Here is a 24,867-nt window from a genome sequence, read left to right on the forward strand (position 1 = left end):
ATCAAGCCCAAGTCACTTAAAATAAGCAGAATATGGTAACACGTTTGTTTTATTGTTCGTATCTGTGTTCGCGCATGTGTAGTGTGACAGGTTCAGGTAAATCGGCTCGTAACAGTGCTTCAACAGTGCGATAGACTCACGAGGGGCGACCAGGATTTCAAACAGGTTTGATATTCTCCCGATCGATCGGGAGGTGGTCGTGAGGTAGTAATCTCTTCTCGTTACCCCATGTATACTACACGATGCGAGACGCACGACTGAGCCAAAATTCGGCCCGATCCCCAAAATAGTCGCACGACTCAAAAATCGTGGCAAAATGGGCCAAAAATCGCACAGTGTATGCTAGTGCTGTGCGATATGGACAAAAAGTTATATCCCGATATAGGCAATTCTATACCACGATAACGATACAGTATATATCCGGATATAGAATTTCTACTTAAAATTATATATTTACTTCCACACATTAATGCAAATTTTTCTAATCATTTCTAAACATTTTTTTTTTAACAGTTGTGGTTGTGTACAGTAGGTGTAATTAAGTGCCTGTCACTTTAAGAAATACGTGAGAGAAAATAATGACGCTAAACCCAATAGTAAGCCTAAATGATCTAAATGCCATAGCCTAGATTGGTTAGCCACACACATTTGAGAGATGCAAGTGAGCAAATCAACTTGATATTAGCCTATACTTGTGTGTTACAATAGCATCACTTAAACTAGCAGCATGTCTCGCACTTCTGCGCATACCAGTGTGTGTGAGGGGGGGAAAGACGCACAGCCACAGGCTAGCTTTTAGGGGAGACCTGCCTTGCGCGCACCGCCTCTTCAGAAGAACACAGTCATTCTTAAACGTATTGTAAAGTAGGCTAACATTAGGTGTTGTGACATTTTTAATTTCAGGGTATTGCAATACTTTTGTTGTATCGGTGCGTTCATAGAACATGTTCATTTTTCTGTGAACGCTGAACTGAACGCAACACATTTGTAAATACTGAATTTGAACGTGAATTCGCTCGGATTATGTGAAATGAACGACGAATGTCACTGTTGATGTCCAATTAAACGTTACGGAATTTATTTTGTCTTGAGAAGTCGAGTGACACTATCTGCTGGCAATTTAGAAACAGTATGTCGTTGTCACACTCACTGCCCACGGGCGCCACTCCTAAACTACAGCTTTGCACTACCTTACTACATACCAAAGATCATAGAGCGCTCCGCTCTAGAATCTTTGCTACATACCCATGATCACGTTACGCATGATGCATTGTACACAGAACCGCTGCTATGTGAATGCAATCGCGGAAAGATTCTGCACTTGTCAGTGATGATAGAGGGATGCATAACGTGTTCAAAGAGCCCTACAGTATGTCACTGAACAGTTCCATCGCTGCAGGTAATGCAGCAGGCAGCCTCCTCCATACTCCCGGTGTAAAAACTACACTCTTCCGCTGTCAGGCATGCACAGCTGACGCATTTAAATGATTAATTATTAATAAATGCGCGGCCGCATTTATTCGGCGTCGGTATCTGCCATAGACCTAAAAGAAATGTATCTGCCCAGCGAAATAAAGCCAATTTACGGACATACAACAACAGGTGGCTGTAGCCTATATTCCATCAGAAACAGATTTTCATTCAAATGAACTGAATTTGAACTAGTTCAAAAATAAAAATGGTGAACTATAAACGTGAACAGTTCACTTTGCACGTGTGTGAACTGAACTTTGAACTAGTTACTGAAGAGTGTGAACGTGCACAACACTGATGCCCAGAATTTGCGCAGTTGATTTCTCAGCGACTGCACAGGCTGAAACCCACCCCAATGACGTCAGTTCAAAGTCGTGATAGGGCCGTTTGGAAGGAATCTCCCCATGACGAGTATGACCGGTGTCTCGTTCTGCCTCCTTACCAAAGACTCCAGAGCGGACCAAGATGGATCAGTCCATATATTAGGAACAGCACTGTAGCCAGCGTCTGGGACGACGCTGGAGCTTATCCCTGTGATCCATCTTGTTCTGTTCTAGAATCTTTGCTCCTTACGTTAGAATGTGCTAAAATGAACAGAAATCGAAGGGATACCTTCTTATTTGTGATTTCTGGAACAGCGGTAGGCTAGCCTACTGAAAACGTGTGGATATTCTGCTATTTTCTGCTGTAGGTTAAATAGATACACAGGAAAACACTTGGTATTTAATTAATGTGCTACAATGCAGGCCTGTTAACTGTATGACAACAGTGGTTTATTTAAACACATCATATCAATTTAATTCGTCAGTCATCATGCTCATTTTAATGAGAAAGAATGGAAGTTATAGCCTACTGCAGGCTATTTAATGCACACAAAATCCCGCAAGGTCTCCCGCGAGTAACTTCCAGGTAACTTCAGGCACACACATCCAGGGCCAGCTGCGTCTGACATTCGCCCCTCCCGGCTAGAGTCTCAAGCTCACATTGACATATGAAGCCAGCCTAAGTCAGCCGCAGCTCATCGTGAACGAGCCTATTATAAGAACTGGAGAAAGTGAACAAGTCCTGCCCCCATTCATTTCAATGGGAATGCTAGGCTAGTGAAAATTGCCAAAATTGAACGATTTTTTCAGGCTTCAACATGACGTTTCAAGGGGTTTGTTTCCGGTGCCATTTTACTTAGCCAATAAAGTGCCAGGTTACTTATTGACGTAAGGTACAGAAGTAAGCTAGGACAGCTCGTGCCCACACTAAGCTTGTGCATGAGCTGAGAGTGGAACAGCCACCAATCAGCATAAGGAGAAATGGCACCGAACATTAAGTATTTCTGGAAAATGGCCATGAGGAAGTGCCTTCCTAATTGCTAATCAGTCTAATCCTGACCCCCTGGGTTGCGCCCATGAAAAACAGGTTATTCTGCTACTGCTATTGACACTTGTTTTGAGCTTCTGATTGGCAGCACCTGTGAGCATGGGCCCTACTACAGCTACAGTCAGTAATCAGAATTCCGTGTTTGTTTGATCTGGATAGGGCCCTTGTGATAGGGCAATTTCAGTTGGTGCACTAAGTTGCAGCACTATTTGGAGTGAGCCCTTGTACCATCTCCCAACTGAAGGCCAAGTTCCATATAACGGGGAAGTCAAAGACAGGCCGCAAAGTGGAATGCCATCACACAGCAGTGATTGGCCAGGCTGGTGACCAGCATGAGGAGGAGGTGCTGTTGGGGCTGTGTATGGTTCTTCCTCACGCTACTGAGGCTCCTGTTTGTGAAATGAATAAATTGTTAAATTGCCAATATGTCTTGTTTCTTCAAACTTCAATCATCCAATCCACCATGATGTCACGGTGGGAGTTACCATGTCACATGTCCTTAAAATATTGCGGGCGTCTGCGTCTCTTTTTCCTTAGCGCAGTTGATTTTTCAGTGACCGCACAGGCTGAAACCCACCCCAATGACGTCAGTTCAAAGTCGTGACTCGTGATAGGGCCATTTGGAAGAAATCCACCAAAACAGTGGCAGAATAACCTGTTTGGCATTGGCAGAGAAGATTTTCATGGGCGCCACCCACATACTGTACTCAGCTCTGCTGCTCCTTTCCCAACTGCATGTTCCTAACAAATGGGGCACTTGAAAGGTATTGAAAGGGAACTGAACAGGCATTGTAAGGCAAAAAAAAAACATTGTTACCGGAAATAATCTATCAAACAGAAATGTCCTTACTTTTTGTGCTAATCATCGGTGTGTAGGCAGATGGAGTCTCATCTCAATTATCATCCTCACTAGATTATCATAATTTCCCAACTATGCAGTCTATACATTGGTTTTGCTAAATTTCAGCTATGAGGTTAATACACAGAGGCAGTTAATATGGTATTAATATGGTTTTGTTTATTTTAACTTGCATAATACTGTCCTGCAGCTCATACACAATGCGGCTAATGCACAAATGACTGTAGATTAGATAAAGATAGGAACAAAACTTGCGTCAAGCTTTTCACCACGATGCACTAGTTGTAAAATAGGGTCATGAATCTGTACATTAATTTGCTCATCTCCCAGTTGTCATGGTGAATAGTATGTGTCTCAATGTTGATTCTACCCTACAGCTTATAAGAAACTGCTCCAATAAACATAATGGAACATCCAAAGCAGCTTCTTCCTGATTTCAACATGCGCTACCGTGGGAAACAAAATGCCCCAAAGGGAACATCTGATGCTGAGAAGGATGACCTACCTGAATTTGAACCTTTTAAAGGAGCACTACCTCGTGGACCTATCACATCAAATGATCAGTATGGTATGCCATGCATTATAGTGCATGTACTATATGCATTTGTGTGTGTGTGTGTGTGTGTGTGTGTGTGTGTGTGTGTGAGGGGCAGAGAGAAAGAAAGAGAGAGGTAAATTGTTTGATTGAAGAACAATAGGCATGGTAGCACTTTCTTTATAGATCATCATAATTTTGTTGGTGTCTTTCTAGCTGACATTGTGCAGACAATAACATTGCATATCATGGATTGATAGTGGGAAAATAGCCTGAGGTTTATAGGCCTACTATTATTACATTTAAGTGACAGTGTCGCAAAGAGTGGAATCAAGATGTCAGACAAAACTGATCTAAAAATGCAACTAATTCAGTACAGCTTGAGTATCGTTTCCTTTTTTCGTGCAAGCAGGCTTGAAATTGGTGAAGTTGGACCTGCACAAGAGTGTAAATACCAGGGAACATCGGACCGACAAATTTAAACATCATGATCTCATCATACGGCGGGGTCAGAAGTTCACAATGACACTCACTTTCAACCGTCCATACGATGTTTCTACAGACTATGCCATGTTGGAGTTTGTAATTGGTAAGTTTCGTTGTTCTATCATTATTTTCGACTAGAGGACCGCTGAAAAAATAATGACCGCTGTCAATGGCAACAGAGTTTGTGCTTCTAATTCTACTAGGTCTTTCATATCACTCTGCAGCAATGGAATTTGATTGAAAGTGAAAGTCAGGTAGTAAGACATTGCCATGCCTGAAACTGTCCAGTGCTACCTGTGAGGCAAACTATTTATTTTGTTAGCGGAAACCACGACACGGTAGCCATGCAAGTCATTGCTAAATACACATTGTGTTAAGTTTCTTTTCTCGTTTTGGCAAGTAGCCGTATAATAAGCGGGATAATGTATAGAATGGTGGTCATTAATCGGAAAATAAGTACCTTCAAGGCAAAACCAGGTTAATGATCAGCATTCTATGCATTATCCCTTAGATAAAAGTGGTAAAAAGTAGGCTATAAGCCTAAAATAAAAATGCATAAAATATTAATAATAAAACAATAAAATTACATTTACTTAAAACAGGTACAATTTGACATAGTTGATTACAGATCTGAATTCATTATAGGTAAGTAGAGAGTTAAGTTTATATATCGCATTGAAGATTATTCCAGGAAGTAGGGGCACTATAACAAAAGGCAGAATTTCCCAACTCAGAATGGATATGAAGAACCTTGAGCATCAAACAGTCATTTGATCTGGTCTGATAGGGACCAGAATTCAAAACAAGCATGCTTGAAACATAACTTGGTAGTTTCTCAACAATACCTTTCTAAATAAATAGATACCAATAAGTATCTCCTCTCTGTCAAAGACGTTTAATCTAGCCCACCCCGGACATGCACGGAGATTTTGGAGGGCAGGGGCTCATAACTATATCCAATTGTGTAAAATGTAAAATGTCATTGTGAAGACTTGATATGGTTATGTGTCTGTTGCGTGCGCGACTCGGGGAAGTGAAAGCAGTTCTGTATAGATATGGCAAGTTTTCATGGTAACCATCGGCGCAGCTGTAGCTGATTGTGAAAGCCGAAAAGAAATAGGCCTAAGTAATGGCGAACGTTTAAACTATGTTTGCCATGGGTAGTGGACAAAAAACACTAAAATAAAACAATAGCCTATAAATATATGTAGTGTGTAATGGACACGGTTGGACATTAAGAGTTATTTCAGCAATACGAACATTTCTCGTCGCACTACGCACGCAGTTCAACCTATTCAGTAGTAGACTAGGCCTTCTGGTAAGAATAAAAACTACTTTTAGCCCTGGACCTATAGGGGATTGTTTCCCCCAATAAACTGTGGGGAAACATATAAAAACTGACATGCGGTATCTAACTTAGGATGACTGCATGACATATAGGGTTTCCCCCCAGCGCATTGACTACGTCCCCGGAAAATAAATAAATAAAACCGCCCAAAGCCAGCAGTTTTAATATAAGTCCATTCTTCTCTGTCTCATTATTCGCGGACTAAGTGGAGCTAAATTAAGTTATTAAGTTATTTGTCTGTTTTATGGCCTAGAAGGTTGTATTTGGTATCTGTGGATAGCTCTAGCTCTCCTCTTTTATCTGACATGTAAGCCATATCTTTTTGACCACGGTTTCACGAGTAAATCAAACGAAAGTAGCGGTAGCCAAAGCTATATGACATTCTTATTTGTTTGTCACTTCGTCTGTTTTTATAACACAAAAGGATCGATGTGTTTGTATCAATGGAAAGCTCTGTTTCTCCTCTTTCATTTGATATGCGTGTTATGTCTGTGTGATGCCTGGTCCCGGAGTAATTCAAGCGAGAGCAGTGGCTTTGTGGGTGAACGCAGAGCAATATAGACTGTAAATATGATATACTTTGATTTAAATTCATGATTTTATTTTATTTTCATACTTGATCGTACAGACACGTGTCTAGTCTCGTTGGAAAGCCCCAGTTCTGCTCTGTCATAGGTCTCATCTCGCTGTGACTAATAATTGCGGAGCAATGTAACAGAGAAGAATGGGTGTGTTTTTTGACGCACTGTGCGTCCGTCGGGCTCATAGGGTCCGTTAAATTGACTTGGAAAAAAATAGGATTTGTAAACTGTCGGAATGGGGGTACTAAAATGTGTCGGATTGTCAGCATGTCGAAATAGCAGCATGTCGAAATAGAGGCATGTCTAAATGGAAGCATGTCGTAGTGATGGCATGTCTGAGTGGCAGCATGTAACCGGAAAGTAAACAGAATTTTGTTTCAGCCCCCTCCCATTGAGAACAACGGAGTCTGTTTGTCCATTTCTTTTAGGTCTATGCATAGAACATTGCTCGATTGTTGATGTTGTTACCGTTAAAACCGTCTATAGTATTAAAAAGTGTAAAAGGTTTGAATGAAGTTTCTAAGTTAAACGGTGCACAAAAAAGTGTATGGAAAAAGTGGTAAGTGGAATAATAATAAGAAGTAGAAGAAGCCTAGGAAAAACAGTGTGCATTTTCATGCACTGTAATAATAAGAGGAAGCCTATAGGAAGAACTGTTTGAAAAGCAGAAGTCACCAGTAGAATGATGTTAGATATCCCTGCAGCTCAGTATGCAGTATCTCAGTCCTTGAAGAATATTCAAAGATATAGTCAGCAGGATCTCTACTAATAATCTCGAATAGGCTACCATATTCTACTTTCTCTTGATGTAGAGCATACCAGAAAGTTGCTTTGCGATTAACGCTGGTTCGACATAGGCATCATTACCAGCAGAATCAAGGACAACAGGTCCATGATAGCCTGATTCTCGCAGCATTGCGTAAGTGGAGAAGATGATAGTGTTGAGATGATAGTGTTTGCCTCAGACTGGTGAAAGCAGAAGTTCTGTATTGGTTGCTGGGTTGACAAGTTAGTACAGTGGGGGCCACCAGAGTAAACTATCTCTGCATCAACAGTTTGTGCAATGTCAGTCAGGTAGCCTCATATCAATTTTTGTAGATGCCCCATGTTACTTACGCTACAAAGCAATGTGTTAAATGCTTTAGCCTTGACCTTGAGGAGGAAGTGTTGCAGGAAGTATCCAAGTTCACAAGACATGTCATCTGTGGTCACAAGAGTACCACAAGAGTAGCACCATGGCAGAGGCAGGTGCAGTGAAGTGGAAGAGCATGAAAAATAGATCATCTATCAGTCTCACCCCAGATGAAGATAGCTTGTGCCAACGCTGCCTCTGTGACAACTACTTGGCATATCTAGTACGCCATCCCTCCCTGAGCACCATCCCATGCCAATCAGACATGGATGGGAGTTGGTGGATGGTCATTGTCGCCCTGTCCGCAACACAATACCTGCTCTTCCAACTCATCTACCTGCATTAAGGGCAGTTGAAGACAGCACGGAAGATAGTAGTGCGAGTATGATTGGGAAGAAAATGAAAATGATGATGTGCAGAGTAGAATTTCATCAGATAGTGGTGATTCAGAGTCTAGTGAGGCAGAATGCTCTGATTCGGACTAATCTTCTATTACTTTAAACTTCTTGGATGGTGGCCGTCTTGGGTTTTGGGGTCAGAACAATGTGTTAATGTCAAAAGGATGTCAAAAACACAATCCTTATGGTCAATTTACCACAAAAAATGTCTTCATGCATCATTTTAGGTGCTCTGGTTTTTATATATCTTATACATGATTGTGTCAAGTTTGCCTAACAGGGTTAATTCATCAGGCTTTATGGAAAAGTATAATTGTGTATCATCTGCATAAGAATGGAAATGAATGTAATGTTTCCTAATTTAAGAACCATGGGGAAGCATAATGCAGGGAAAATAAGAGGGGCCCCAGTACTGAGCCTTGAGGCACTCCATATTTTATCATAATCTGGGTAGATGGTTCGTTATGGACCAGTACAAATTGTCGACAGTTGGTAAGGTATGATCTTAATCAAGTGAGTGCTGAGTCTTGGATGCCTATGGTATGTTCAAGCCTATCAAGTAGTATGTCATGATCTATGGTGTCAAAGGCAGTGTTTCTTCTAAACGTCACATTTTGCCTTCCCAGATGGTGGCCATCTTGGGTTTTGGGGTCAAAACAATGAGCTAATGTCAAAACGATGTCAAAATCACAATCCTTATGGTCAATTTACCACAAAAACTGTCTTCATGCATCATTGTAGCTGCTCTGGTTAAAAAGTTCATTTGTGTATTAAAAATGATGTTTTCGCTCTACCAGATGGTGGCCATCTTGGATTTCAGGGCCAAGATGATGTCTAAATCTCAAAATGAGATGTATAGGGTGTATAGAAGTCAAATCAGTCAACAAAATATATTAGAATAGTCACGGAATTACTATACTATGTTATTTTTTGTGATTTTTCTGCATACCATACATTGACCGCCATTTTGAATTTTGGCACTAAAAATGATGAAAAAAATTGGAAACAGGTTGTTTTGTATTCAATGGGGTCCTAGCAAGTAAAAAAACACTAGTTGCAAAAATCTATATGAATCGTTTCTAAAATAACACAATTCCCCTCACTACTCTTTCCAGAAAAATGGCTGATCATCAAAGCCCACATTTGTAGGATTCTTTCACACACTCATTGGGCCTTTTTAGTCTCTTATAGTATAGTCAGAGCACCACAACACCCGACTGTGGGTTCTTTTTTACTTGAAAGGTAAAACTAAATGGCCATGAATGTAGTTTTGTTTCCAGTGGTACTGTAGTATTACAATATGTACAATACTTTTTCTTGGCTCTTGGTTTCAAATACAGCCCCAACTGTTTGGACTATGGTTTGGAGAGAGAAAAGAAGATCAATCACATATCTAATACCTCTTTTTTCCTGTCACATGTTTTTATTTTACTGTAAGAGGTTGTGACAATCAATCAATCATTGTATATTTTTATCAAGCCTTTGAAGGGAATTGTTTTAATGTCTAGCCCCATCATTTTACAGGTAAAAACTCCCGCTCTGGCAAGGCTACCTATAACATTGTGCTTCTAAACAAGTGTCCATATCCAGATGATTGTAAGAATATGTGGGAGAGAGGGGAACTCAATCTGACATATAACAGAATTAGTGTGGACATAACACCTTCAGCAAAAAGCATTGTCGGAAAATATCACGTCTATCTGACTGTGTCGGTACCTCATTGGGGAAAACAACGGACAGACCTCGAAACAGACATTTATGTCCTGTTCAATGCATGGTGCCAAGGTAAGATTTAAAATTATTTAGATTCTTAAGAGTCATTAAGAATTAAATATTCATCATAATTGTAGCCATAGTCCATGGTATATTCATTCTAATCTCAAACTAGATCAAAACAAGTATTTGTCATGCTGTATTGTTTGTATTTTACTGTAGATGATGACGTCTTCTTGAATGATGAAGCTCAGCGGAATGAATACGTTCTCAATGAACGAGGAATAATCTTCAATGGAGAGACTAACCATGTATCCAGCAGGCCATGGGACTTCGGACAGGTAAAAACAGCCATTCAAATATTACTTAAATTTTTAGTGCCAGCATTCAGTGCATTTTCATTCCAGAGTCTCTGATGATGATGACGATGAGGATGATGATCCTACATTTTAGGGTTGATAGAGTTGAATCAAATAGAGTTTAATTAGTTACAAGTGCCTCTAATTCAACTGTAAGGTAAGGAGTTTAAAATTAAAATGAAATAGGTATTTTATTTATTTATATTTTTCATCTACTGTACATAAATGGGGTTGTGGGTTAAGTATTGATCATGGCCTGCCCAACATGTAGCCTGCATCTAAAGCAAATTATTTTTCCAAGCAGTTCAAACATGGTGTTCTGGATGCCTGTTTCCATTGCTTGAACATGTCAGAAATGGTGTTGGAAGATAGAAAAAAAGTTGCTTTGGTAGCACGGAGAGCTTCTCAAATGGTAAGCATGACCTGAGATGAGTAGGATATTTTACACATCAGTTGACAGATGGTTTTAACCAAAGCAACTTATGAGTGAGACACAATGAGTAGAATAGAATAGAACACTTTTTTGATCCCGTAAGGGAAATTCAGTCTGTGCATTTAACTGAATTAGTGAACACACACAGCACACAGTGAACACACAGTGAACACACAGTGAACACACAGTGAACACACAGCGAGGTGAATCACACACTAACCCAGAGCAGTGAGCTGCCTGTCCAACCAGCGGTGCTCGAAGGCAAAGTACCATGAAAAGCCATCATTCCTGGCCAGAAAACATGGTTCTTTCTTCGTTCATATGTAAACCTATAGGCCTAAATCTTGGGCGACCCACTCCACATGTTACGTTGTTGGAGATTTACAGAAAAGAAGAAACCTATTCATACTTTGCAGTCACGTGACTACCATGGATACCTGGCGGGCAAGAAACGCTGCCGGCGAATGACAGCTTAATAAGTACTTTTAAATTAAATAAATAAATGACCCGTCTTATCCAATCACACAACATCTATCTGCCATCCCAAAAGTGTTTGCAGAATTCTGCCGGTAGTCCGTCGGCTCCAGGTGATATGTTGTTTTGCATGCTTTGTAAGGCTTTGATGAGTTCCTCAGGGGTGACGGGTTGTTCTAAAAAGTTTGATTCTTCTGTAATTAATGAGGGAAGGCCCAGATTGTTAATAAAAAGAGTACATTTCAGATGGGGGGGGGGGGGGTCATATGCTTATAATTTCTTATAACATCAATCTATGACATCAATCATGGGAATGTTTACTCAAGAATAGTCAAGATTATGTGAAAACGCCCGGCAAATGTTCTAGGCATGGACAAATGTGTGAAACCGACCCCATTCGTCACAGGTTTCGAGGAAGGACAGATCTTCAAAATCTGAAATGTTTTGATAGGCCAGTTAGCAACAATCAGAATCAGAATCAGTTTTAATGGCCAAGAATACTTACACACTGAATACTCACAAGGTATTTGACTTCAGTAGATGTTAAAACTCTTTGTACATTTAACAAGTAGACATGTAGTAGTGCAATAGATATGTAGTAGTAAACATTCAAACAATAGTAATGCACATAGTAAGACACATACTGTACAATATAAGCAACATACTACTGTTATCATATTGTATGACAGTTGGCATAGGCTATTGACAGATGCCCTAGGGGTGGCCCTTCCTGCATTTTTGTATAAAGAACATATGGAAGGCCCCCATGGCTGTGTTCGCCTTGGGCACTCAAATTGCCAAATCTGCCCCTGACAATAATATACATGTACTGTAGGCACATAGACCTATTACATAATATACAAAATACAAATAAGCATAGCGTCAAGACAAGTACACATGGAGTGGAGTGGATATAAAGTGCCAAAGTAATAGTGCAAATGTATGCATGTAATGTGTGCAAAATGCATATGGGATAATAGGTATGAAATGTAAGGGATAAGTTAGTGAATGGGAAAGGATGGAATGGCCTTACTTAACTGCAGTTCAGTACAGTGATGGCAGAGGGAAAGAAGCTGTTCTTGTGTCTGGTTGTTTTTATGTGCAGGGATCTGTAGCACCTGCCAGAGGGGAGAAGGTTAAAGAGGGAGTATGCAGGATGTGTGGGGTCTTTGATGATTTTTCTCTGCCCACTTCCTGGTCCTACCAGTGTACAAGTCCTGGAGGGAGGGCAGGGGGGCACCGGTGATTTTTTGCGCAGTCTAAATTAGACTATGCGTTGTAATCTGCGTTTGTCCTGTCTTGTGGCGGCCCAAATGGTGATATAAATAGTCACTGTCTCTAAATAGGCTTCACATTCCCTTTTAATTCCTGATATCTTCTGATAAGACTACCGTTTTCATTATAGGCTGTTGCATAGCTTAAAATAAATAGCCCACATTTCACAATATGATGTGCAAATAATGGCCAAGACTCGTAATCAACTAATGTTGTTGTGCTGCATTGACTCTACGTGTCGCCAGCTGACAATTTTAAGTACACTAGCAACCAACATAGCAACCACTTTTTATAGAAAAGTTACTATTTTTATTGCCCTAGCAATAGCCTAGCAACCATATCAAGTACCCTAGCAACCACTTCCATAAAACCACTATAGCAACCACCTTAGTAATCACCATGATTACCCTAGCAACCAACATAGCAAACACATTTTATAGCATACTAATCTCTGTGATTACCCTAGCAATACCCTAGCAACCATCTAAATTACCCTAGCAACCATCATAGCAACTGCTTTATTTAGCATAGCAACCACCATATCTACCCTAGCAACACCGCAGCAGCCATCCCAAGTACCCTAGCAATAACTAAGCAACCACTGCCATAATGTCAACCTTGCACCCACCTTAGCACTCAACCTGATTACCCTAGCAACCAGCATAAAATCCACTTTATACAGCTTAAGGCTGGCTCACATTGCACGATTTTGGCCTGTTTTAACAGTCGGCGACTAAATTTCCAAAATCGGGGAGTTGTACTAGAATCGCGGCGCGCTCCCGTCATCTAAATCGTTTAGTGCAGGGGTCGGCAACCTTTGAGACCCCCAGTGCCAACTTCAAAATTTCTAGTCAATGAGTGTGCCACTATCAACAATAATGGTTAAAAAACACACACAAACAACGGGAATATACTTCTACAAATTTGGAATTTTACTTCACATTGATAATGTGCTAATAAAAATGTTATTATTATTATTATAGCCATGCATAACAAACGAAACGGCCACAACATTTTATAGGCAACAGCAGGCCTATTTAACTAAACCGTGTGGGCTGAGGCTAAAATATCTTGCCTACCAGTCAGTGTGATCCCTGTCCTTGCTTTTCTTGGCTGAGCTTTTTTATCTGGGGTTCGTAGTTTGTCACTTTGTCAGTCTGAGATTTTTTTTTTTTTTTTGCTGCTACTGGTGGCGCGTGCCAGTGATTATGCCTCGGCGTGCCAGCAGTGGCACCCGTGCCATAGGTTGCCTACCCCTGGTTTAGTGTAAGGTGCCAATCTTAGCGGTTGTAAGTCCGTCGGAGTCAGTCTTTTTCTAGTTTTGCCGTTACGACAATATCAAACATGTTTGATATTATCGGAAGTCTTTTCAGTCGTGGCTCATGCAAATAGTGACGTGAACATTAAAAACCAATAGTAACCTCGCTCGAACACGAAACAGGAAGGGGCAAAATAGGCGACAGCTGTAGCCTATATGTGACCATTCAAAGCGAAATCAGTCGTCTTGCGCACAACGTTAGCCTATTTTGAGAAAATCAACAATAACAAACTTCCGAGTTAAAATGTTGAATTTCACGTTTTCGCATAATTTGACTGTATACAGTCTACCGTTTCATATCGTGAACGCATTTCATGGAAAAACATAGGTTTTGACTGTTAAACCTGGCGAAGATTCAACACAGTTGCTGTCATTCCCGTTGTGCACGCGCCGCTTAAAAAGGTGATTTCTCCTCTTCTGGCATATCATGACAGGAGAACCATGTCAACTTTGGATACGGTTATCTTAGCGATAGTTTGTGTAATACCCTCGATATACATCTCGTTGGAAAGCTTAGTTTATGGCCGTTCACGTGAGCATAATAACTTAATTTAGTAAATTTTACCGAAACGACTAGTTCCGCTTTACAGGGTCACATATGATTATTTGTTATTTCATTTCTTATAATTTATTAGTCGGCTATTCTACGTGACAGAACAACTCTATATCTGTTAGTGATGTCACACATCAAACAATGCTGCAGAAACGCGAAAAAAATACTTTGATATGAGTAGTTTATCGTATATGAGTTCGTGTTGATATGTAGTGCACAATGGAAATAATTTGAAGGAATCTTGTAAACAGTGACCCACAGTCTTTGCAAAATCCTAATCTGAGACTGGCCTGTGACTAGACTGTGACTAGAAACTGGATGAATTGTCTTTAGATGTGAGAGGGTCTGAGACTGTAGTCTTTCAAAAATCTTTGTTAAGTCTGTCAAAGTAAGGTAGGCTTTAGAAACCATTATGTTTACCTTAGCAACACCTAAGCAACCACTTCAAGTACCCTAGCAACATCCAAGCAACATATTTGCATGCACTGGTATTTCCTTCAGGAAATGCATTTCTAGTTTCAATTCTGATCTGAGAAATGCTACTGAGAAAAGCTAATAGGGTTGGAAAATAGCATATTTGATAAACCAAAGTTGCATATATTCTATGGTAAGAAAACAAGGTAAAACACTCCCTTCATCCAATCTCAGCTACAGTGCCCTACTGGATAGGGCTTCGGGCTTGTAGCTGAAGGGTTGCTGGTTCAATCCCCGACCAGTAGGAAAAATGTTGGTCGGGGAAATGGTTGAGCGCTGCTCTCCTATATCCACATCCATGTCTGAAGTGCCCTTGAACAAGGCAACTAACCCTTCACTGCTCCCCGAGCACCGCTGTATGAAGATAGCTCAGTCCTCCGGGTTAGTGTGTGTTACCTAATTCACGTTCATGGTTTTTAATGGAAAATTTTGTTTTATTGATGTAATTTTGGGATTTTTTCCTCTTTTTTTTTTTAACTTTGTTTTTATTGGTATTCAACAGTCAATAATCAGCATTTACATCCATAGACAAAAAGAAACAAAAAACAAATAAATGTAAACAAAACAAAATAAAATAAAAATAAGATAAGGAGGCCTGAAACATGAGGGGACATTCATACTTTACATTTTTGTTTTAATTAGTTAGTTATGTCTACATTCATTTCCTTTTGTAACCATTTTCCCCAGTTTTTTTCATATAACTCTTCTTTCAATTTTAATTTGTATGTCATCCTTTCCATCCCTTGGATTTCCTCAATTATAGCAAACCATTGTTCACGATTTGGTATGTTTGCTTTCAGCCAATTCTTGGTGATAGACTTCTTGCTCGCTGTAAGCAAGATCTTTGCTAAATATTGGTCCTCTCTGGGTACATGATCCCCAAAGTCTCCTAGGTATAGGACCATACATGTAAAAGGAATTGCATAACCCAGTATCTCACATAAAATGGCATGAACCTCTTTCCAAAAAGGCTCTATTTTCTTACAGCTCCAAAAGATGTGTGTATGATTTGGTGTTATATCGCCACATTGTCTCCAGCATGTGTGTTGTGTTGAAAGTTGTCTACTTGTAATTAAAGGGGTGATAAAGTAGCGAATCTGGTTCTTCCAAGCAAACTCTCTCCACCTTTGAGATTGTGTGGTAGTCCGTTGACATCTCCACATGTCATACCAGGTCTCGACTTGGATTTCTTCGCCTAGCTCTTTCTCCCATTTGCTCTTTATATATAGTGTGGAATATTGTTTAGATTCCATTAAACAAGAGTAAAGAATTGAAATTGCTCTAGGAATTTCTCTATAGTATGACATCACAAATACTTTGATGAGGGGATGAACCTCTTCATTCTTCTTTTTAATTCTTTTTTCCCAATAGTCCCTCACCTGTAAATATCTGAACAAATCTGAATTTCTTAAACCAAAAGTATCTTTTATATCTTGGAAACTCCTCATTTCTCCATCCTTCATAGTTGTACAGAGAGCAGTTATACCTGCAACTACCCAACTTCTGTATGTGGTGTCCATTTTCCCTGGTTTGAATTCTATGTCATATGCAATCCATCTTAGAAGACTGAGCTCCCTCCCTATCTTCAACTGTTTAACTACAGAGTGCCATGTGTCTAGTGTAAAAGATGATACTGGGTCAATCTGATCCTTAATCTTGGAAGGAGTTTCCCTTTCGCCAATACATGTTTGGATTGGGCAGGAACAAGTGTTAATTTCTATATCTTTCCAGCGGGCCACTGAGTCATTACTACACCAACACAGAAGTGGTCGAATTTGTGCTGCATAGAAGTAATCCCTTAAACTTGGAAGTGCCATTCCTCCTTTATCTTTGGGTAATTGGAGAGTAGTATATCGCACTCTAGGTCTTTTACCCTCCCATATGAATCTTGATATTAGTTTGTCCCATTTTGTGAACTGTGCTAGAGGCACCTCTACTGGGAGTGACTGGAATAAATACAAGAGCCTAGGTTGTATATTCATCTTAATTGCATTTATCCTGTCTGTAAAGTCCATAGGGTAGGTAGACCATCTTTCAATGTCTGCTCTGATCATATTATCTACTTCATTATAATTACTGTTATATAATTCAGAAAGGTTTTTGGTTATGTTTACTCCCAAATATTTAAGAGATTTTGCTTCCCATTGTAGGTTGTACTCTGACAAACCCCTCGTAGGAACAATATGGAACAGGATTGTCTGGGTCTTTGATATGTTTAGTTTATAACCAGAGTAGTGACCATATTTTGCCAGGGTCTGCATTAACCTATCAAAAGACTTCACTGGATCATTTAAGTAGACCATCACATCATCTGCAAAAAGGCTAATTATATGATTTTTGTTATTCATGTCTACTCCCTTTAAGAAGGAATCTTGTCTGATCATTTGAGCCAAAGTTTCAATATATATAGCGAATAAGATGGGACTTAAGCAGCATCCTTGTCTAGTTCCTCTCTCTAATATGAATTTGTCTGAACAAGAACCATTTACTTTTACTCTTGCTGTTGGCTCATTGTATATGGATTTAATACACTGTATAGTTTTCTTTTCAAAACCAAATCTCTCCAATGTCATATATAAATACTCCCAATTAACCATATCAAATGCTTTTTCAGCGTCAAGACTAATCAATGCTGTTGGTGATTTGTTTTTTTGAATTCTATTTATAATAAGCAGTGTCCTTCTAAAATTATCTTGCGTTTGACGTCCTCTAACAAAACCTGTTTGGTCCTCATCAATAATATCTGGTATAATTGTCTGTAATCTACTAGCTATAATTGAAGTATAAATCTTATAGTCAACATTTAAAATTGATATGGGTCTATAATTTTGACATAATTCCTTATTTTTTTGAGGTTTGGGGAGCACTGTAATAATCGCTTCCTTCCATGATGGAGGAATACAGTTTTTTTTCAAAATCCAGTTGAAGGTAGTGAGAAGAAGTGGAGTCAACTCTTGGTTGAGTTTTTTATACCACTCAGGTGGAAATCCATCACTGCCTGGTGCCTTAGATGTTTTTAATTTTCCTATTGCTTTCTGGATCTCCTCTGCAGTTATTGGTGATGTTATATGTTTATTTTGTATGTTGCCTATTGAGGGCAAGTCCAGCAAGTTAAGAAAAGATTTAGTCTCCTCTCTATCTGTGACACAGGTCTGGGTATAGAGTTCCTTATAGTAATTTCTGAATACATTTTCAATTTCCTTTGGGTCATATGTAAGTTGGTTCGATTTGGGGTCTTGTATTTTATGAACAGTTCTTTCCGCTTGCTGCTTGCGCAGTTTCCTTGCTAACAATTTGGCAGCCTTTGGACCTAGTTCATAATATGTTTGTTTGAGATATCTAGCTTTGATCTCTACTTCGTCTTGCAACAGTTTGTTTATCTTATTTCGTGTCTCTTTCAGTTGTTGCTGAGTTCTGTCTTCTGGCTTTTCTTTGTGTTTGTATTCTGTTGCCCTTAATTCTGCTTGAAGAGATTGGTACTGTGCCAATTTTGCTTTTTTGAGGCCATTAGTAATGGCTATTAATTTACCACGTATGACAGCCTTTAAGGCATCCCACAGTATGATTGGTTTTGTTTCACCATTGTCATTTTCTTGCAGATAATTATGAATTTCTAATTTGATTTGCTCTGTTGTAAGCTCATTGTTTAATATACCTACATTCAATCTCCACAATGTACTTCTCTTTCTGCCTTTTAAGTAAATAGTTAGATATAGAGCACTGTGATCTGATATATCAGTCACACCTATTCGACATTCTTTGACTCTATCTCTGTCTTCTTTTTGCATAAGAAAATAGTCTATTCTAGTCCGGGAGCCAAATGCCATAATTTAGGTGAACCTGGCTTTGTCGGTTAAAGTTTTTTTTTTTTTGCAGAATCTAGTAGACTAGGGGTACCTCTTTAAGATTTAAGAGGGTGCCCGGTGATATCCCTTGGGCAATTTCGTATATTAAGCCTTTCTTGTCCAATGTGTTGACTATAAGGCGGATATACTACAGGTGAATAGGGTAAAAAAATTAAGAAGCAGATATCACTATGAAACTTCACCAGTTGATTACTTAGATCAATATGAAAAATAAATGTATTACAAGTTTTCTGAAATGTAATGTTTGAATATGCAAATTAGGTATGATGTAATTAAATATGCGCTGATTTGCATAAACGTAAAAAGATCAAATCTGAACATTGGACAAAGCCAGTTTCAATTTGTTTCTTTTCATTTTGTTGACATAAGAGATGAAAAGTATTTTAGAGAGGGAATTATGGATATCTCATTTAGTTATTCAGTAAATCAGAAAATACTATACCAGCCTTTAAAAAATCAATTTTCGCCATGTTTTTTGGAATAAAATGTCATGTAAATCAGGCTAAGAATCATATATCAACAAACCCCTCTGCAAAATCCTTCTAAACATGGTTAGGTATAAGACTGAAAAGTTTGGTGTATGTAGATGCTTGTGAAGTGGAGATTTTGTTCTCCGAGTGAGAGAGGAAACTCATCCATATCCGCCTTATATTCAACACATTGGACAAGAAAGGCTTAATATACAAAATTGCCCAAGGGATATCACCGGGCACCCTCTTAAATGTTAAAGAGGTACACCTACTCTACTAGATTCAGCAAAAAAAAAAAACTTTAACCAACAAAACCAGGTCTGACCTGGGTTGGTTGCAACCTGACCCCATGGCTTAGTGACTGGTCTGGTCTGCCAAAAGCTCACGAGAACCTTAAAGGAACACTTCACTTTTGTCGGTTAAAGGTTTTTTTTTTTTGGAGTATACTGAATCTAGGGTGACCACCTGTCCCGCTTTGCGTTGTACCGTACAGCAATTTTACCCTTTGTCCCGCCTCACGCAAATTGAGCATCTGTCCCGCTTTTTCATTCGTCCCTGCCTAAAAAAAATAAATACACGGATACGTCCATAGGCGTAGGCCTACTGCTAACTTATGTCCAATAGTTTAGAGGAGAGCAATACAAGCGCTAGTCGATAGGCTGAATCGTACGTCAATCAAACTGTTGCCTGGTGCACGAACTGTCAACAATCTCAAATTGGAAAGCGTGCAGCTGCCGCTCTGGCGCAGGTTAAGCAGCCATGGCTAGTGTGGCCACGAAAAAGAGAAGGTGCTGTTTCAATGGAGAATGGACCGCAACATACCCTTGGTTAAGACCTGTCAGTGGTGAATCAGAGAGAGCTTTTTGCACGTTATGCAAAAGCAGTTTTTCTGTGGGGCATGGTGGAGAATATGACGTGAAGAGACATGGTGCATGTGAGTCCCACAGAAAAAAAGCACATCATCAAGAAACGAGTAAATCAGTGCAGTCTTTTTTTAACAAGCCAAATGACCCACTGGCTGACAAAGTTTCGGCAGCAGAGGTGACTAACGTCTATCATGCCGTACAACACTCTCATTCATACCGCTCTCTCGACTGCTCTAACAAGTTAGCCCCAGTCATTTTTCCAGATTCGGAAATAGGCAAGAAAATGTCGTGTGGCCGCACTAAAGCAACATCTATTGTAACAGACGTCCTAGCTCCGGTCTCAGTGGAAAGATGTATACAAGAACTAACATCACCAATGCTCGCGGGTGGTACGCACACACCGTTTTTTTCAGTGGCGTCGGATGCCTCTAACCACGGCAGCACCAAGCTTTTCCCCCTGGCATTGAGATACTGGACCCCCGAACATGGGTTACAGAATAGCGTTGTTGATTTCTATGAAGACAGCGCCGAAACGTCCGAAGCTATTCACCGCCAGATAACCAATAAACTGATAGAGAATGGCCTAAGACTGGAAATGATATCTGCTTACACTGCGGATAACGCCAGTGTGAATTATGGTAAATTCAACTCTGTTTATCAGAAACTGAAGGCAGATCATGCTGGCATTATCAAGGGTAATTGTATGGCTCATGTCGTGCATAATTGTGCCAAACATGCTGGAGACAAACTAGACATAGACATTGAATCCACAACTAACAAGATTTACAGTCACTTCTCCTCATCTGCAAAGCGCACAGAAGAACTGAAATCATTGTTTGAATTTGTGGATCAAGACTATCATGCTGTTCTGAGGCATGTACCTACAAGATGGCTAAGTATATGGCCTGCTGTCTCAAGGCTTCATGTTAGCTGGCCTGCAGTGAAGGCCTACTTTCTGTCATTAGGAGAGGAACATTGCCCAAAGGTGCTATGGAAGCTTTTTAAAAAGGATCAACACGGTGAGGGGCTCCCTCTTCAGTTACAGGCCTATCTGTCCTTCCTCCATAATGCACTGAAGATATTTCATGATGTCATACTGCTGTTGGAGGGAGACAATGTAACTGTCTGTGAGTTATATGACATTCTATCCACTCTTCAGAGAAAGCTCCAGCAGCGGCTGGCAGACTCCTTTTTTGGAGTTGAAACAAGTGCACTTCTCCAACAATTTCCAGATTGTGAAGCAACAGCAATCAAGCAGGACTTCTCTATTTTTTACAGTACTGCACTTAGCTACCTTGACAAATGGTATGACTTCTCAGACAGCAACTTTCACAAGCATGTGGCATTGTTAGGACTGAAAAGTGAATTCACATTCTCCCATCTCTGTGATGTGGTGGAGATCCTCCAGATGAGAGATAAACTGAACATGGATGAACTCTATGAAGAATACTGTGTGATTTTGCCACGCCAGCAGGAGGTTGTAAAGAGAACAGTTCCTGTTGTGGAGAAGTGGTCAACTTTGCTCCAAGGTACAAACACACCAAATTTGACTGTACTTGGATCCTTTCTCTTTAGCATCCCTGTAACAAATGCACATGTGGAAAGAGTGTTTTCACTGATGACTGCAGCATGGACTGACCAACGAAACCGGTGCTCTGTGGATCTTATCAAGAGTGAGATTCAAGTCAAAAGCAACTTTGGATATAGCTGCACAGAGTTCTACAGCTATGCATTGAAAGAGAAATCTATGCTGGATGCAGTACGGTCAGACAAAAAGTATAAATTCAAGAAGAAGAACAACTAAGGTAAAATGAACATTTGTTGTGTGAAATTTAGAATATATATTTGTGGTCCTAGGTTGGTTTTTATTTGCTTAATTTGCTGCTACCCATGTGTTTCAGAAAAGTGCTATCCATGGTGCTGAGGAATGCTACTGGCCTGCTACCATATGGATTGTGTTGACACACATAGGCAAAATGTGTGTCTGCTTGATGGGAGGATTTTGTTATTTTATTTATTTATTTATCCCAGATAGCTATTCTTATTTGGTTTACCTTATTTGCTCAGAAATAGTTACACTTAAGCAAGCCCTACATATGTTGCTGAACATATATTTTGTTGAACTTTTAATAGGCTATGCCTATTTTTTGTGTGTCTTGTATTTTAAGTTACATTTGATTCACTGGGAGCATTCTTTTAGTTGAATAATGCCTGGTCCTTTGGACAGTTGACTAATTTTATAGTCGCAATAAAGACCAGATGTTGCAAAATTAGTGTTTTGTCTTTTTTAGGCCTAGGCCTATGCCTTGAGCTGTAGAAACTTGAAACGTGGTTATATTTTGGGTCAGGTAGTGACTTAATCTTTTGGTCGGTCGGTTTAAAAAACGTTTTTTGGTAAATTCGATAGACAATATATCTTATGTTTAAAGTTATTACGTCTGTCCCACATTGTCCCTCTTTACCATGCTACTTGTCCCACATTTTGTCTGACTGGAGGTGGTCACCCTAACTGAATCTGTTGCTGAATAGTGGCTATAATCTCTTTCTAGTGGATGAAAATCCCTCCAGACATCAAATAATCCCATTTCCTCACATGTATTGTTTATCAATTTTGACATACCCATCTTACTTATTTTCCTACTAGTTGTATCAAGATTATGATTCAGCACAATGTTAAAATCTCCCCCACATATGCATATTCCTTCCATTTGTTCTGCAATAGTATCAAAAAGGAGTTTAAAATAATTTTGTTTACTCTCTGGTGGTGCATAAACATTTACCAGTGTGAACATGTGCTGATCAATTGTCCCTTCAACTATAATGTACCGACCCTCTTTGTCCTTCATTTCCTTTTGGCACTCAAAGTTAGTTGAATTTGAGATTAGAATTGCTACCCCTCTTTGGCGTGTATTTGTGTGTGAACTATAATATGTTTTCCTGAATCCTAGCCTTTTCAATTTCTCATGTTCTGTTTGTGACAGGTGGGTTTCTTGCAAAAAGCAAATCTGAGCTTTCTCCTTTTTCACTTTGCTTATCATTTTAGCTCTTTTCACTGGATTTCCCAAGCCATTCACATTTAATGACATAACCTTAATTTCTTCATATGCCATAATCCTTTACAGTGCTTCCCCTAACATAAACTTCACTTCCCCCTCAGGCCAACATTTGAACAAACATTAATATGTAACAAAGAACTATTACAGAAACAAAAAATGACACATTCAGTTGAAAAGATTAAAGTTGACTTCCACTTAAGCCTACCTTACATTGCCAGACTTTGCAAAGATTTGGAAAAGATTTTTGAAAAACTACAGTCTCAGACCCTCTCACATCTAAAGACAATTCATTGAGTTTTTAGTCACAGTCTAGTCACAGGCCAGTCTCAGATTAGGATTTTGCAAAGACTGTGGGTCACTATTTACAAGACTGCTGCTATTCCTTCAAATTATTTCCATCGTGCAATAGGCTACACGTCATCATTCACAGGAAATCACATGATAACCTACTCATATCAAAGTATTTTTTTCGCGTTTCTGCAGCATTGTTTGATGTGTGACATCACTAACAGATATAGAGCTGTTCTGTCACGTAGAACAACCGACTAATAAATTATAAGAAATGAAATAACAAATAATCATAAAGGCTACAGCTGTCGCCTATTTTGCCCCTTCCTGTTTCATGTTCGCGCAAGGTTACTATTGGTTTTTAATGTTCACGTCACTATTTGCATGAGCCACGACTGAAAAGACTTACGATAATATCAAACATGTTTGATATTGTCGTAACGGCAAAACTAGAGAAAGACTGCCTCCGACGGACTTAAAACCGCTAAGATTGGCACCTTACACTAAACGATTTAGGTGACGGGAGCGCGCTGCGATTTCAGTACAACTCCCAAGATTTCCGCCCGATTTTGGAAATTTAGTCGCCGACTGTTAAGACAGACCAAAATCGTGCAATGTAAGCCAGCCTTTAGCAATGTCAACATCTCTAATCATGTATTGACATCCCTTTCGTTTTGGGGGAGTAAGCCTTTCATAAAGAAAGGGCCCCCACCTAGTAATGAGAGTCCATCCATATAGGACTGTTCTACTCATTCTAGTTATGGTTATGGCATAGACTACCCCTCAAGCCAAGAGTATGAACAATTGAACCATTAACCCTCAATGTTATCTCCGTTTTCTAAATGGCAATGATCATATGATTACTAGTCAGTCATGTAAGTGATTCTAACTATTCTGATCTCGACGGTTTTCTGAACTCCTACCAACCAAAACAGTCCTCACTCAGTCGATCCTTGACACCTCTCGTTGGAGCCACGTTCGAACTCCTGTAGCTTCTGTCTGGCCCGTCTGCTTGTCGCCAAGATTCCATCTCTTCCAACGCAATTCCAAGCTGCTATTTTAGAAGACTGGAGCCTTTCGAGTTGAGTAGGGCCACCCTGACACGCTGGGCTTTCCACCTCCATCCCTCTCCTTCGCAGTTCATTGGCAGCCTCTTCTGCAGTATTGTAGGTTTTTATCCCGTTAGCCCAATGAACGCGCACTTTTGTAAACGGTGTCTGGAAGCGTATACCTTGGTTTTTCAGAGCCGCCTTCACAGGTGCGTATGCTTTGCGTTTTTGCAACACCCCCGCACTGTAGTCGTGATCGAAATAGACGCGGCTGTCTCCTATTTTAATAATTTTCTTCTCCCATGCTTTGGTCAGAACTAGCTCTTTGTCTGTATATTGAAGAAAATTGACAACTACTGACCGTGGAGGACCCCCCGCTTTCGGTTTCGCAGCAAGCGCTCTGTGGGCCCGTTGGATCTGGAGGTCTTTGTCGATTAACAATTCAGAACGGAGCCACTCTTCCACAAACGCCGGCACCGGGCCTTTCTCT

The 24,867-nt window shown here is 39.9% G+C and overlaps 1 protein-coding gene across 3 annotated transcripts in view; it reads left to right on the plus strand.

The window, feature by feature from the left end:
* LOC134066199 (coagulation factor XIII A chain-like) overlaps positions 1-24,867 on the plus strand; it is a 70,904-nt gene that overhangs the window by 15,245 nt on the left and 30,792 nt on the right. The window contains exons 2-6 of one of the 3 annotated variants that reach the window (XM_062521442.1): positions 4,081-4,271; positions 4,648-4,827; positions 9,708-9,968; positions 10,119-10,237; positions 10,560-10,667. In XM_062521442.1, coding sequence (XP_062377426.1) covers positions 4,109-4,271; positions 4,648-4,827; positions 9,708-9,968; positions 10,119-10,237; positions 10,560-10,667 — 831 coding nt within the window. In that variant the 5' untranslated portion in view covers positions 4,081-4,108. The remainder of the gene's footprint in view (positions 1-4,080; positions 4,272-4,647; positions 4,828-9,707; positions 9,969-10,118; positions 10,238-10,559; positions 10,668-24,867) is intronic. The other 2 variants (XM_062521444.1, XM_062521445.1) reach the window with 2 other exon arrangements.

This window comes from Sardina pilchardus, chromosome 19 (assembly GCF_963854185.1).
Source record: "Sardina pilchardus chromosome 19, fSarPil1.1, whole genome shotgun sequence".
In the NCBI taxonomy this organism is placed as follows: Eukaryota; Metazoa; Chordata; class Actinopteri; order Clupeiformes; family Clupeidae; genus Sardina; species Sardina pilchardus.